Source organism: Melopsittacus undulatus, chromosome 5 (genome assembly GCF_012275295.1).
Source record: "Melopsittacus undulatus isolate bMelUnd1 chromosome 5, bMelUnd1.mat.Z, whole genome shotgun sequence".
NCBI lineage: Eukaryota > Metazoa > Chordata > Aves > Psittaciformes > Psittaculidae > Melopsittacus > Melopsittacus undulatus.
This window is the reverse complement of record NC_047531.1, coordinates 57849042-57865395: the sequence shown is the minus strand read 5'-3', so window position 1 is coordinate 57865395 and position 16354 is coordinate 57849042. Positions and strand designations below refer to the sequence as shown.

At 43.3% G+C, this 16354-nt stretch overlaps 1 protein-coding gene across 5 annotated transcripts; it reads right to left on the bottom strand.

Annotated features, from left to right (window-relative positions):
* Nucleotides 1-451: 451 nt before the first annotated feature.
* Nucleotides 452-14534, bottom strand: BPGM (bisphosphoglycerate mutase). Of its 5 annotated transcripts, none has more exons than XM_005144350.3 (4): nt 14450-14534; nt 13509-13599; nt 10400-11055; nt 452-3656 (listed from the first exon to the last, which is right to left on the bottom strand). In XM_005144350.3, the coding sequence occupies exons 3-4, from the start codon at nt 10998-11000 to the stop codon at nt 3478-3480; spliced, it is 780 nt and encodes a 259-aa protein (XP_005144407.1). In that variant the 5' UTR covers nt 11001-11055; nt 13509-13599; nt 14450-14534; the 3' UTR covers nt 452-3477. The 5 variants fall into 5 exon arrangements, with proteins under 5 accessions (XP_005144407.1, XP_030900799.1, XP_030900798.1 ...); XM_031044939.2 differs by having other exon boundaries at nt 14473-14531; XM_031044938.2 differs by having other exon boundaries at nt 14458-14524.
* Between the last annotated feature and the right edge of the window lie 1820 nt (nt 14535-16354).

Below are 16354 nucleotides of genomic sequence, written 5' to 3'. Positions count from 1 at the left end.
ACAAAACATGACAGAAAAAAAGGGGATAAGAATTGCATTCGTTTTACATAGTATAATTCCCTTTCCTGGAACAGCTTCCTACATGGAGTTTCTGAGAGAAACCTTCTTAGGGAGCACTTCCACACCCTCAAAATAGTAGTGCTTTTTTATGTGAAAAGCAAGCATGGGAACCAGTGACCATTTATTTAGCCCCATTGTTCTGGAATTAAATGCTTATTCTGCTGTTCCTGCAAGTGCCCTCATATTTTTCAACTCGTACATATTCCCCTCCAGCACAACTACTTTACATGAGATGTGTTTTCTCTACCACTTTTAACCAAACTGACTGCATCATGTAATCAACAACTGCTTGATGAGTTCTGGGACTCTAAAGGTCACCGTTTTATTTACCTTTCAGCCCTGGAAAGGAGACAAGACCACAGAAGTAGAAGAAAGAATGACTGAAGCCAAGTTAAATTCCATTTCCAGTTAATTTATTGAGTTACAAAGAAACTGCCAGTTCCACCACATTTACAAAGGCTTTCAAGAGAGTTTTAAAATATCTACTGCTACTGATCTGCAAGTTAAAAACATATAAACAAACCAAATCAACCACATCCATGATGTCAACTGTAGAAACACCAGTTACCTTAAAGTACCTTTACGCATACTCAGATATGATCTCTAGAGCCACCGTCAAGACTCTAATTTCTTTCTGTAGTTAGCTATGCCTGAAAACCAGGCATCCTTATGCCACTGTTGATAGAAACTGGTTTCTGTTCTTCACTATACACATTTTATGAATGAGGAATTTAATTACAGACTACTCAAAAGCAAGCATTGCAAGGCGTTAAAATAATCTTGAAGAGCACAATGAAATCCCCAGCTGATCCCATCTAATACTTCTGCAAGGTGGTATTGCTGCCAGATGTGCATGTAAAATTTTGTCAGGTCTTTGACTTGATTTACTTCGGTTGCAACTCTAAACTGCCCAGGGCACTGTCACTATTTAGACCTCAAGCAGCACTGTAGAAACAGTGCCACCTGAAAACATCATACTGTTTTGCTTTTCATGCTGTCCACAACCCTTTGAATGTAGGGAGTATTACTATTTCTTCTTGCAGCCAAATAGATGAAGTTAACTGAAAACACCCTTTCATTCATCCACTTTTCCATTCTCCACTCCATCCCCAGAGGAGATCATGAATTCTCCAAGAAGAGAGGACAGAGGATAAATTCCAGTTCAGCAGGGTTCATTCTCAAGTACATTCCAACTACATCTCAAGTCCTGTACAAGTTCTACATTACAATACCACAATGCCTAAAGGATATGGACACCAAGGCCTGTAAGCTCACACATCTGGATGCATGCAGTTCCCACTGCTAACAGTTGGCTCTGCTTGCCTTGTTAACAAGTCTACAGTGATTTTCACCTGATGCTGAACTTCAGGCATTACTCAATGTTGGGGAAACAATCTAATCACTTGAGTGCCAGTGGCCTTCCTCAAGGCATTGACAGGTGAGTATTTGCTGATCAACAATCCAACTCCATAACACTGACTTGAAAAGTATCAAAGCAGTTATTCCTTTCTGGGATTTTAGTTTTCTGTGCATGGAGTAAGTCAGTATCAAATACAGTATCAGGGCAGCTACTAATAGTATTTCAGAAAAAAACAACACTGGAATATCCTTGCTCATAAAAAGCAAAGGGAAACCTAACAGCTTTATGTTTAAAAAAAACCCAAAACATGTAACTTCACTCCTACCACGAGGGCTACAAAACACTAAGCCGAAGAGAAGTGCAAGCATCATTCATGCAAAAGAAACTACCATCTAGCAAGAAATATTTTATGGAGTATGTGCTATACCCTAATGTGAGGCAGCATCAGATCTGGAAAGTCTACTTCCATATAGAAGGGAGACTGTCAGAGGCACATCACACTCACACTGCTCTCCTCAAAGGAAAAAAACACAAAACCTCCTCTCACACTTATGCAGTGAGCTACAGAGCTGCTCACTACAAAGAAGCAGCTACTCTAGGATTTTAAAAGCTTACGCTGTCATCATACCAAGGGAATTCTCATCAACTTGTCTTGAAATTTGTAGACAGGCCTTGCTGAGAACACATTCAGCTCAAACAGTACACACACAGAAGTTCCACCCATGTTAGTAACTAAGGTCAGAATCCAGATGTTCAGGTGTTGAGACACTGGGTCAGATTTGAATTTAAGTAACAGTTTCATATTTGTAAGGTTGGAGCAAGTCTTCAAAAGTGGTATTACCTTGATCCTTGTGTACATAAAAAGAACAAACTGCCAAACACGCTACACCACACCCAACCAGTGAGAACTGTTTGAATTTAGTGACATACGTTAACATCAAGGCAGTAATTAAGCCATGGTTTTGAGGAGAGTCTTCTAGGTGAACACTTTCAAGCATGGCAGAATACCCTTCCCTACCAGCATGATGGCTGGGTGTGCTGCACCCAGTAACATTTCTTATATGCCTTATGCATCTTTTCCACAATCCAGAGAAACTGATACAGAGAATGTCACATAATATTCCTGTGGAACATTTATCAAGAGACCCTTACAACTCAGGAAAGCTTAAAAGGGGATTTTCCTATATTCAGTTTTACTGAGGTAAACAGGAATTATTTTAACTTGACTAAGAGATGATCAAACCTCTAGTACATGTCACTTGAGTGTTTCAAAGCTATTGAGGTCACTCAGTAAGTGATCATTTAAACAATAAGCAGGAAAGCTTCGTGCTTAGTTTGTGGTCAAAACTCTGAGTTAAATCCTATTATTTCAAGCTAGCAAAATGCAGTCATGCTAGGCTTTGCAAAGATGGTGGAGGAAAAGGGATTCCTTCTAGGTTTCTTAAAAACTGGACTATAGTGTAAAAACACAGCTATGGTAACTATAACAGTCAGAACATCTCTACAAAATTTTCTGGCATGAACTGACCTTGGAAGACTCAAAATAACAAAGGCAAAGACTTATACAGCTGAAAGTGTTCTGAAAGACCAAAGGAATTCCTTCCAAAACAAATTGTCATGGCCAGTGACACAGAAGAATCAAACTGGATACCTCAACTCAGGGACATTTCATCACACTGAGTAAGTTTTAGTGCACAGAATAACCTGAAGTTATTTAGTCCAGTAAATTGGTGCTTTTCCTCTTAGGTTAGTACTGATGACCAGAAGACAGCAGCAGTATCTCTTCATTTCTGTACTGGGCCACCCTCAATCCTAGATGTGAGGCAGACTGCTCTTCAAATTTCCATTACCTGAATGATCTCTTGATTTCTTTTTTTCAGTATCCACAACCTCATGCTCAGATCTAAATTCCAGGTTTTGAGAAGCAGAGGGTAAATCTACCAACCTGAGATTCAACAACTCTCCCTTCCAATTATTTGTGCTTAAAATTGAGACTTCTACACAGTGCAACCTAGCAGTCATACATAAATGTTGGAAACAGCTGTGTCAGTGGGATTTTACTTCTCAACAGCTTTTACTTTCCCTTGATCTTCCACCTTTTTGATGGCAGCTTGGATAGCTTCTTGATCACCCAGAAACTGGTGAGGGCCCAGAGGGCGCAGATTCTCATCAAGTTCAATAAGTATGGGCACACCAGTGGGGAGAGTAACATTGATGATGTCCTCATCAGAGATGCCTGTTAAACAAAAGCAAAAACACAGTTACACAAAGTGAGCAGCTTCCTAATTGTCTACCTAGCTCAGCCTTATATCTGAGATTATCTAGTTTTAAAACAAAGATACATTCCAGCTTACATCAACACCAGCACTCAATGGTCAATTTCTTAGCTAGACTGAGAAGTTCTTGGTCAGGGTAAGTGCTACTTAGCAATGACTAAAACATCAGTGTGTTATTAGCTAAGTAAGGCCTTCCCAAAATCTTCGCTGGTGAAGCCAAGCCATCAGCCACTACAAACAGCCTCTTAAAAAAGGCAGGATACCATGGTTAATTTTTCCTATCAAATTTTCTATGCAGAGCTTCTCACACAAGTTGTCTTCAAAAATCAGTATTTAATTCTTCTAGTGTAAAGATTCCTGCTTCCCCACATCTGGTTTCTCATAAGCAAGTTTACAGCATCTTGCATATAGTATTATTCCCAGAATTAATAGGCTATTCATTTCCTCTTTCAAATGAGGGAGGGAAACAAAGGAAGGGCAAAACTTACACAACCTGCAGCCTTTTCCACTTCACTGAAATAATGTGTACCTGGGGAGAAAAATTATTCTACCCAGCTCTGTTTAATTAAAATAGTCTGGGGCTTTAATATCAATGCATTGCTGGAAAAACATCTCTAAAGCACCCAAGTGAATGTTGAGATCAACTTTCTAGTAAAGTTCCTGCACAAGGTCTACATAGTTGCATTAAGAAGCAGTAGCTGCAAAGACAATATTCTACAGTATTCTGCAAAAACTTCAGGCAAAAGAAAGCTAATGTCATTGGAAAAGGCAATATTCCCCACCACCGCCACCTTTTAAAAGCACTGAGGTCACAGCAGCAGCCTGCTGTTGTAAAGCAGGACAGCTTCAAGTAATTCATGCTTAGAAAATGCACACACTCAAGCTTCTAAAATGATGACACCATATAAAAGACCAAGGTGTATGAAGAAAACACCCTCTTGAGCAGCTGACAAAATAGATGGTTCTCAGAACATATGGGTGCAAATTTGCCAGCAATTTACACATTAAGTGGAAAAGCAGAGCAAACATAGAGGCAAATCCAGAGTTAAGCCACTTAGCAACAGCTAGATGACAACAAGTCAGAAAAAACAAGAACTGATCATGAGGCAAGAATCAGTTTATGGCCCTGCACACAACTTCTGCAGTGACCTATTCCTGTTTTAATTAGCTTAAGCTCTTGCTTCAGGCTGTAGATGAGCCCCAAGATTCAGAAAGGCACAGAGCAAGAGAAACAGACAAACCCTTCCAAGAAGCTTACATCTTCTTATACACTGAGGTACCAGCCCATTAAAAGTCACACTGTTCCAGTTCAAGCAATCCCTGTAAGACAGGCATAAATAATTTACCTGTTGCAAGCAGCACAATCAGACCTACAGAAAAGAACTCAAGAAGCTTCTAAAAATTTGCATCCACACAGAAAATAATGGGAAAATCCTGAGTCCCTTTACCAGGCACAAGCACTCATCTCAAGGACTTTGTTTTTTTAGTTGCGAAACAAGTAGCCAAGCTGCCTGAGCTTATTTCAAGGATTCTTAATCATATAAGATTTTAGCAACATACACACATCACCATGTAGCCACAGAGAATCTGACCCCAGGAAGTCCTCTGCCCACCTCAAATTCAGCCTCCCAGACTAACCCATTAAGAGGTACACAGCTGATGAAGTCATGTAGGAGAATTTAGGCAAACCACATACTGTGGTCAGTAGCTAGGATACTTAAAGGTTTCCTCTAAAGACAGATTAAACAAAATTAGCTGTAGCTACATGGATCCAGAAATGCAGTTTACTGTTTCTACAGAACACAAAGTGACCACACCGATGTCAACTAGTATTAATCTACAAAGCAGAACAGTGCAGTCTAGGATAAACAAGCTGCAGCAAGCACGCTGCCTTTCTCCTCAGGATTCTTCCTCATACAGGAACATTGTCTCATAGCCAGCAGGCTGGAAATGAAAGTCAGATGAAAATTCTAAAGACATTCTGAAGTATCCTGTTGCTTTATTTCAGCACTGTTGCTGTATTTGTATAGTATCTCTGGTCTTCAGGAAACGAGGAGCTTATCAGGCTTGTCACACAAGCTCTTCAAGTTGCAGGCAAAACATACAGAACCTCACATGCTAGAAGGACAGTAAAGAGATCCCATCTTACACCTTGGCCATCACAAACATGAGCTAACTACTATCTAGTTACTTCATGTACTGTAACTATAGCCAAGTGACCTTTTTCTTGCACTTCATCTGAGCTGGCCTGGGTCATAACCCCACCCTATTTCAGAGGAAAGAAGGGTGAAATAAGGGCAAGGACTCAGCTGCTGACTACAAGGCGCAATGGGAAATAAAGACTATTGAAAAAGGAACGCTGAGCCTGGGTTGAAGCATTGATGAAGAATACTACTGTGTTACTGGAAACAGTTTAAAACCTGCTTAAAACCATGAGATCCCACAGACATCACTGAAGGACTCAGGATGCCTTCTTCAGAACTGGTAAAATGCTGATCAGGAAAACTTCATTCCTCAAGTGGACATCTCCACATTCTCTCATAAGCACTTACTAAACATCATTCCTGAATAGCAGCAAGCAGTTTGGTACACGAACACTAAGAATTTGGTACAATACTTATTAAAAGATCTTTTAACATCACATTCAGAATTCTCTCCAAGCTCACTTATGCTCCATCTAACTGAACTGGGTTATCAGACACACAGACCAATAATATTTCAGTGCAAGCTTAAGATTTCACCTTTACCTGGTAGCCCATGAAGTGCTTTGAAATACTTGCAGCCTGGGAAGTCCTACAGAGGCAAACCCCAATCAGGCTTGATTTCGATCACTACAGCCTGCTTCTATAAGGGCTGGCTCAGCTTCTTCTGCCCTCACACATGTTCTTACAAAGTTCCTTCCTTTTATGGCCAAAGGAACACAAAAAACACAACAGCTGTTGAGAAGAGTTACACACCTCCTCCCCTGCATGTCAACTACACTTGAGGCCAGATGATTCACCCAGCAAAACAAGATCATGTGTACAAATTCAGCCACAATGGGCTTGTTCTAGAACTGGTACTTTGTAATTGAGATCCCAATCGGGTCATCGCATGTTTCCCACAACCTTAATGAAAATACAAAAGCTTTAGCCTAATAAATTAAATGTTCAGGACTAGATTCTGCCCTCTTGGCAGAGGACCTAGCAGGTTGCAAGAGGGTGGGCACCTGGCATTCAACCAAGGTCAATCCACCACAGTGAGGCACCAAAAAGGACTGTAAGCAGGATTATCCCTGGCTGGACACAAGGTGGCCACCAAGCTGCTCCATCACTCCTCAGCAGGACAGGCAGGGAGAAAGTAAGATGTAATTAACTCATGGGTCAAGCTAAGGGCAGTTTATAATAAAGCACAAGCAAAGGCTGGAGACAGAAGCAAAGGAGAACAAAAGATTATTCTCTACTTCCCATCAGCAGGCAATGTCCAGCCACTTCCAAGAAGCAGGGCTTCAGTACGCATAGTGGTTGTTGCTCCAGAAGAAAAATGCTATATAGGACACTGCTAAGAGTCTCAATCTGAAGTATCAGTTTGATAATTCAGGTAAAAGAGAAAATGAATCCTCCTTCAAAGAACTGAGAAAAATCACCTGTAAATAGATCCTGTGCATCTAGGAGGCGACCAAAATCAGTTACAGGTCATGGTCCACACCAATAGGTGTCACAGTTACTAAGACATGACGAGATATTTCCACCACAAACACAAGACTCTCACCTGAAGAAAATGTTACTTTTAGAGAGCCTTTCCAAGCCTAACAATATATAATGAAAAGCGTCTTCTCACTCTGCCAATTTTCATTGTGCCAATGATTCCTGGCATCACCACATACATCAGCTGAAGATGATGCAAAAAGTGTTCTGAAAGGACTGTGTAGGCTCAGTTAAAGACTTACTTTGATGTCAACATTGTTTCTTCACCAGGACTGTACAAAGCAGCCCTGCTTGGCCTTGGTGGCATTTATCAAATGCATAAGCATTACCTAGAGGGAACACAGCCCAGCATCCCCACCAGACACCAACAGCTCATAGCATTGACATCTTCAGTAGCACCATGTAGGAGAAACGTCACTCAGCCCACCAGGACAGAAGAACAAGCCTCAGAGAAGCTGCTGTTTCTGATCTTCAAGTACATACAAAAATAGGGTCCAGTTTGTATTAAGTACTGTTTTCAGAAAGACTATGGAGGTTTCACTTAAGTCCTCACATGCAAGCATGACAAATAGTACAGACATTTCACATATCATATTTCAGTATACTTCATATAATGAGGTCCACTCTGGGCACCTAGAAAACAAGAACAAAATCCAAGCCCACAGTCAAAGCCATGTTAGCCCAATATTGCTAGCTTGATGATTTTCATGTGCAAATTAGAAAGCAGATCAACATTTCAAGCTTTTACCAGTTACTTAACAATGAAAACATTCAGGTTCAGAGAACTGCAGGCCTGTTTAAAAAAAAAAAAATACCCCCAAAAAGGTAACTTCAAGGATACTCCAAAGTCTTCCAGAAAAGGCATTAAATTTCACACTGAAACAACTAGAATTGTTTCATCAGATCACACTGATTGAAAACATTTATATTTACTGCCATTTAAAGTTTCTGAGCTACATCTTATGGGACTGAGTTATCCCCATGACTAAGACAACATTCAAGCAATCATATACAACTGCTGCTTGAGGCATTTGGAGCCGCATTTTCTGAAAGCCAGAAAACATGGTTCAGACTAAGACAGAGGTACCTAGAAACTTCCACTCAACTGCAAGACACACCAAGCTTTACAAAGTCCAGGAAAACAAGGCCCACCTCACAGTGGGTGCTATAAATACAGCAGCTGACAAACTGTTGAATTGTGTCCAACTCCAGCAGGGCCCCAGAGCAGCTCACAACCTTTCAGAAGAGAAAGGGACAGACAGCAACACAAACAAGAAACCTCTTAGATACAACTAGATACAGGCTGGAGCTCTTAAAAGAAAAAGAGCAGGTTGCAATAACAGGAGTCTTAAAGCTCTGTCCTGTGAATCTTCAGGCCAGCTCTGCAGCAATCTAAATCTTCACTGCATGAACAGCAGAAAAGCCAGTATGTATGTGGCAATTACTCCTGGGGTAATTACAGCTGGGGTAGCTGATGGACAATCCTCAGCCAAAAGAATTAGATCCTCTAACACGGATTCCTCACATTTCCCTATATAAGCGGACAAGGTATGGTGTAGGACAGAGACATAGCTCTATTATACTTTGGCCAAGTGTGGGCAGACCTTGAGGAGTTATACCCAATTGTTCCAAAGAAAAGCTGTTCCAACTTATACTGCTCCTTGATCTCAATGCAGCAAGGAATCTAGCCATGCTAACTTTAAAGTAACCTTTACCAGCCACTGACACTGTTGGCTCAAGCCTGGGTGCGTGCCTGTACAGAAGGTGGCCCACAGTTCCTACATTCCACCCCCAAAGGACTTGGACAGCATGGCTTCATGGAAGTGGTTCAGTTTTTGGGGCAGAGGGAGTGTGCGGTGTGTGGAGGTTTACCATAGCTGCAGATCCCCCTGCCCCTTTTTCCTTCGTAATTCTTAATCATTTCACATAGACAACAACCCTGACCACATCAGTGGAAATGCCAGAACCAGCTTTCTTCCTTCACCAAAGCAGCACCCCAGAATTCAGACTCTATTCCAGGAGCCACTTGTGCATGGTTTTTCCATAGGCTTCCAACTCCTGCTAAAGCATCAGCTACCCTGTTACAGTGTGCCTGGTTGCAAAATGTGTTCAGCACTCAGAGCTGTAGAAGCACACACCAGAGGCTTTTATACTAAAAACTTGAGTGAACACAATATGGTGCGTGCATATTTGCAAATACAACTCTAACAGGCTGCATTCATACACATATAATCATCAAATAGTACTCTACCCACAGACAAAGAAATTAATATAGTCCATCTTCCAGTTTATGATGACCTAAACTAGAAGCCATGTCAGAGAAGAGGTGGGGGAAGAATCCAGCAATGACTTAAAGGTAAACCACATCCTTTTCAAGTCCCAATTAAGCAAGCTCATGGTAAGCTACCAAATTAGCTGTTTATTGGTATACATTATCTATATTGGGAAATAATAGTGTTTACATAAACTTTAGCAAGCACCTACTCTCTGAAACACTCCCTGTCAGAAGCTTTTTAAAGTAAAGAATTGTGAGGAATGAAGCTTCAAAAGTGACCCATCACAGTAACAGTCAAGAATGTCTTCCACAACATAACACAAGCATTTTCCTGATGCTTTATAGCAGTGGTTGTTTAATGAACAGATTACAACTTCAGCCCTTCCAACAAAGCAACTGAATAAATCAAAAAATAGTTAAAGCCTGAAGAGTTTTGTCTATCTAGACCAACAACAAAGTTGGTTTTAACACAGGAAGTTAAAATAAGCAGGAGAAACATCTAGCTTGATGCTACGTGAAAGCTTCTAGCTCTATTCTTAACTACATTAACCTAACCAATTCTCTCCCTCTTCCACATACCCCAGTTTGATTCCTGTTCCAATAAGTCATCTTCTTTATATTCTCCTTGGAGACCATAGACATTGTATTACATCATCCAGAGTAGTAATACACACTACAGAACAATATGTAAAGCTCTATGCAGCTAAGGAGAAGAGGGAAAGGCTGAAAGGAAGACCCTTACCTTGCACGTGCTTCAGCAATGCCCTGCTGCTGTTACCATGAGCAGAGATAAGGATCATCTTGCCACTTTTCAGTTCTGGCACTATCTTTTCATTCCAATAGGGAAGGAGTCTATCAAGCACATCTTTTAGGCTTTCAGCCCTTGGGAGATTATCCTGAGAGACATCACTGCACTTATACCGGCGATCATTGTATATCTCTTCATAGAAAGGATGAGTTTCGGTTATCGGAGGTGGAGTAACATCATAGCTTCTCCTCCATATTTTCACTTGCTCCTCCCCATGATTCAGAGCCATTTCTGCTCTGTTGAGACCGATCAGAGCACCATAGTGACGTTCATTCAGACGCCAAGAACTCTGCATGGGGACCCACTCTTGGCCCATCTCTTCCAGGATAAGCCATGCAGTCTGGATGGAGCGGCTGAGTACAGAGGTGAAGACGAGGTCGAATTCAAAGCCCAGCGCTTTAAGATGTTTGCCACAGTTCTGAGCTTCCTTTATCCCATCACTGCTCAGCCTCTGGTCCACCCAGCTGCAGAAGCGATTCTCCTTGTTCCAGGCTCCTTCCCCATGTCTTAAGAGAACAAGCCTGTACTTAGCCATTTTGCTTGCAGCTTAGCACCGATGACAACTGGTCTGGCATCTAATAATGACCCATCTGAACAGAGACATGAGACAGATTGATCAAACATCCCACAGATCATGTATTGTAAGTAGTAATATGGCAGAAAATAGCCAACAATCAATCAAAACAACTAAAGAAACAAGTGTCTGTTGAGTATATTTTTACCTTTGAGGTCTCCTGGCTTTGAATTCCTTCCCAACTTCATGTGGGAGGAAAATCATCATCCTCCACCCAGCTTGTTGCAACTATTCCACTTAACCAATTGATTAGTTGCAGATTTGTACAACCTGTTCCTGCCTACAGATTTCCTTCCCATGCTTAAACAGAGCCCCAGTGAATATCAGAGGCCAACTACCAGAGAAGCAGAACTCACTCTCACTGGTGAACTTAGAAGTGAGACATGGAGTCCAAGCTCCCAGGTCTGCCCAGGCCCACATCGGCTCCGAGAGAATGTGTATTTGCTGTCCTCATTAAATAACAGCTACATATTCATAAGGTCATACAGCACCTTTTTCTGCTCCTGTTGGCTAAGTAACACCATCTGTGGATTGACTTCAATGGAAGATAGATTTTGACCACTCACACAAGCTTTTGCAACATGGTGCAATGTGTGATGCCTGAAAGGTCCATCTGACATAGCACTGCAACTCTAAAAGCTCCATCTGATCATTCTGATCTATCACAGACTAAACAGCAATGGACAGGGGGAGAATACAGAAATACAATTCTGCATTGGGAAGAGTGCTGTATACTAAATTATTATGAACATTAAGTACTTCCAAAACTGTAGACAGGGGGAGTCTGAGGTCTCATTTCTGCACAAACTTTAGACTAGATTTACATAAGAAACATGCTTATGGGAGCTCCCATGATCTCAAATCAGTCAGAGCTGATTCAATCACACCCCAAGTGTCTCAAACTCAAGAGCATCGTGACCATGAATTAAGTGAGTAGGACGGCTTTAGCCCATGCACACTGGATTTTAGGAACTCAGCACAATATCAGCCTTAATCTTTACCAGACTTTCAAAAGTATATAAAAAAGTTGAATTCCTTAACAGCCTCAGTAATTTGATCTTGACTGTAAAGGCAGCTTAGCTCTCCTTTACTCCCACAGAAGACACTCTCATCACACAAGGGCATGAGGCAACACCTCCCCAGCTCTAACTTCTGTCTACTGCTACACCTCAGGCTTACAAAGTATTTGAGGACAGAGATTTCCACAGAAATATCCAGAGGTATTGCTTGACACACAACAAACAGTTGGCAAACACAAAAGAAAGTCTTCTGTGATTTCATGCCAATGAGGCCTGAATTATGTGTATTACAAGGAGCATCTCAGGCAAAATACCTTGCATGTTCCACTCACAATAATCAGTTGCACAGTACGCAAATAAATAACTATTATGAGAATTCAGGTGTCATATCACATCTGATACAATTCTAAAGTACATCCCTTAAGATCCCAGATTTATAACAAAAAGTAGTATCAGATGGCATTGCCATCTAAAGCCAAAGTGATCTTTCCCCAGCATCCCCATAGATAGGATTAAAGACTGCAGTGTGTTCACAGCATAAACTACTACAACAAACACAACCCCATAAAAAGCTCCATCTCTGCAAACACCTCACTGCTCAGACTGTACTATCCACAGGAACAATGGATAAAAGTGGTTTGCGTAATATACAAATCCAAATTAAGGCTGAATATGAAAATTTAGACCAAAGAGTAGACGAGGAAAAAAAAATAAAAGACACAAAACATACAAAGACCAAAGACCATCTGGAGACCATAAACTCCAGTTTCCAATTCAGTTACATAAACAATTAGGCAGTACCACCATTCCCCTGATACTGGGCACTGGTGAGGCCACACCTCAAACACTGTGCTCAGTTCAGGGCCCCTCACTACCAGAAACACACTGAGGTGCTGGAGCAGGTCCTGAGAAGGGCAACGAAGCTGGTGAAGAGTCTGGAGCACAAGTGTGATGAGGAGCAGCTGCGGAAATTGGGGTGTTTAGTTTGGAGAAGGCACAGGGGCAAACCTTATCACTCTCTACAGCTACCTGAAAGGAGGATGGAGCCAGGAGGTGCCTGATCTCTTCTCCCAAGTAACAAGTGATAGGACAAGAGGTAACAGCCTCAAGCTGCACAGGAGGAGGTTTAGACTGGGTATCAGGAAAAACTTCTTCAACTAGGAGGTGATCAGGTATTGGAACAGGGAATTGGTGGAACCACCGTTCCTGGAGGTGTCCAAAATCTGTAGATGAGACCCTCAATGACATGGTTTAGTGGTGGTCCTGGCAGTCCTGGGGTAACAACTGGACTTGATGTGCTTAAAGGTCATTTCCAACATAGCTGAATCTATGATTCTCAAACAAGTTTAGAAAGGTCTGGCAGTCACAGGGCTGTTTAAATATCAGTCCATTTATGGAAGTATTTAAATTAGAAAGTCTTAGAAAAACACATGGAAATAATCCTACTCACCTTTCTTATGGCAAAGGAACAACCTACACAAATCCCAGTACAGACTCAACAGTTCCTTACAGAGGCCAACACACACTCTTGGCTAAGTTACCTGCAGGAAAAGAATAAACATCAAGTGCTCACACAGAAAAAGACCACAAGTACAAATGGTTATGCCAACCATCATTTGGCTCTCAGAGCTATAAGAAAATAGAGCACACACCCCTTGTATGAGCTGGGAAAACTACCAACTTCCTTTTCCCAAAAAGATGTGAAAGCACAGCTCCTGCATTTCTAACAAGGGAAACCGCTTGTCTCCCAGATGCCCCAGGATATCATTTGCTCCCCAAGAGTTGTTTAGACTGCAATTACCATAGCTCTAGCACATTGAAATATACCAACGCCTCTGGGACACCATGAAGAATACAAACAGCAGACCTGGACTCACCATAAAACACAAGTACAGAGTGCTGGCTCAGCACAGAACAAGGGGCTCAGGGTAACATCTTACACCTGCAGAGCTTGTAGCAAAGCACAGCTTTAAGGTCTAAGTGCCGAGGCAATCATTCCCAAGACTCCTTTCTCCAACCAGCTCACCTGTCCCTGTGCGGTGCACCTGCATTCAGCCTTCCCTAGGAAGGGAGGGGCTGACCCAGAAGCAGGGCAATAACTCCCATACACACAAGGCTGCCCAGGAGCGGGACAGCCCCTCAGGCACACAATCCGCCCCGAGCCCTAGCACCGCCACCCCCGTCCCCGCAAGGGACCCACACGCACACCCGGCCTACATCCCCCTCCTCAGGGAGTCTCCCCGGGCCCCTAAAACTCCTCTCGGTAGGGACCGCCGGCACAACTCCGCAGGGAACACCCCACCGCCCTCTTCCCCCTCAGGAAGCCCCTCCGCCACCACTACCGTCCACCGCGCTCCCGCCACGCTGGTGTCTCAGCCCCAGAGCACTCACAAACTAACCCCGCGCTGCCTTACGCGGATGGCCGCAACCGCCCCCGCTGACACAACAAGCACCACCACCGCGCCAGGCGAGGGGCGGACCCCGCATCTTATGAGACCTCGGAGTCGTCCAGCCCACGGAGCGTGGGGCCTTTGATTGGCTGGTACACAAGATGAGCACCGCCCTCAGCCAATGAGGTCGAGCCTACGGGCGGTGACGTGGGAGTGGCGTGGTACCTAGGGCACGTGGTGTCTGGTGTGGGTGTGCCAGGAGCTGAGTACGGTCCGGGTCGGCTCTGGCCTCTTCTCGTCTCCCGTAGCTCCCGGCGGGACTCAGTGCCCAGTGGATCCTGCCGGGCTGCTGGTGTCGTGTCCCGCCGCTTAAGTCCCGTCCTGCAAGAGCAGGTCGTTTCTCCGCGAAGGGTCCCCGCAGAGATGTTGGTTCCCCCCGTGGTTCTGGACATGGCAAGGCAGGCGGCGTTGGCGTGGGCCACCACAAAGGAGAAATGGAGTCACGCCAGCCTGTGCAGAACACGACAAGAGACAGCGAAGCCACTGACTTCTCCCGAAACCACCTCGGCCCAGCTACCGCTGCCTCAGCAGCAGATGGGCTCCGCTCTCTAGAACCGCGGCTGCCTTGGTCTCCGTCCACCCTGGAGCATCTCCGCTGCCTCACCCCCTGCCCGGCTGGGCATGGAGGCGGCAGTCGGGGGCAGGACGCGATCCTTAGCGCAGCCGGTGGATCCTTCCTGCTCCCCTACCCAGAGCCTTCTCCGTAGCAAGGAAGGAGTGTAGCACCAATGCCTTGGGCTGCCCTCATTCCCGGGAGGTGAGGAAACAGGGCCCGGGGGCAATCAGATGGGGGTTTTCCCAGGCAGGACTCCCTGTTTCTTCTGGCTTAAGGACTTTTTGGTTTGGTGAGCAGCAAGCGTCCAACATCCCATTACTCATAATGTAATACGCAGAAAAGGAACTAGACACAAGTCCTAACAGTCATGCTAGCCACCCTCATACCCACAACCTGTAATTCCAATTCAAAGTGATCAAAACCAAGTGGACAGAGCAGCTCTGGCTAGAAATTGAGATAAGTGGTATGGGAAGCTGTTGTCCTTTACTGCTTCTAATGACATAGGTCTACTTTCATTTTTTAAAAGAAGCAGAGCACGTCTTTTACATATAATCAGATTCACATTTTCTTCTCTAAGACCTTACCCTTGAACAGCCACAATGTAAAGGTTAAAGGGCCATAACCTGAATGTATACTGAATGTGCCCTACCACCCTCTCTACAAGGGAGAGTGAGAGGTGATCTTCCAGTCTTCATAAATTAAAATGATAGTGCAGGAAAATGGAAGATGGAGGATTCAGATTCTGATAGGAAAAAGCAACACAAGGAAAATGTAAGAAAATTTGGGGCAGAGGTTCAAATAACATCTCTAAAGTGCTGTGAGGAGAAAGGGTGTTTTGTTTGCACTTAGAGGGATTAGATCCTAACCTGCCAGTAGGAAAGAAGGACCAGCCAGATGAAGCACTGCTTCACTAGGCTTTTATCACAGCACAGCACGAAGTGTGCCAAGTGGTAAGAGTGGTCAGGCTGTCAGTGAGCAGCTTTGTATATATCTTTGATGGGTACTGCACTGACTTTGTTCCTTATTTATTTGGGAAGCCCTGGAAAGAATTCTACATCTCAGGGAGAATATCTTCAAGGCTTTTCCAGATAAGAAGAGCCATGCCTTTCCTCAATAGAGAAGCACAATAAAATCTGCTGCTTCTGCAAAGTATTTCCACTGGATGTGAATTGCACTTATACATAGTATCCTTTCCATCTCACCCACTAACTAAAGGTAACATTAATAATTGCCTTTAGTCTCTATCAACCTTGTCTAAACCACAAACTACACTATAAAGCCAGTCCAGCC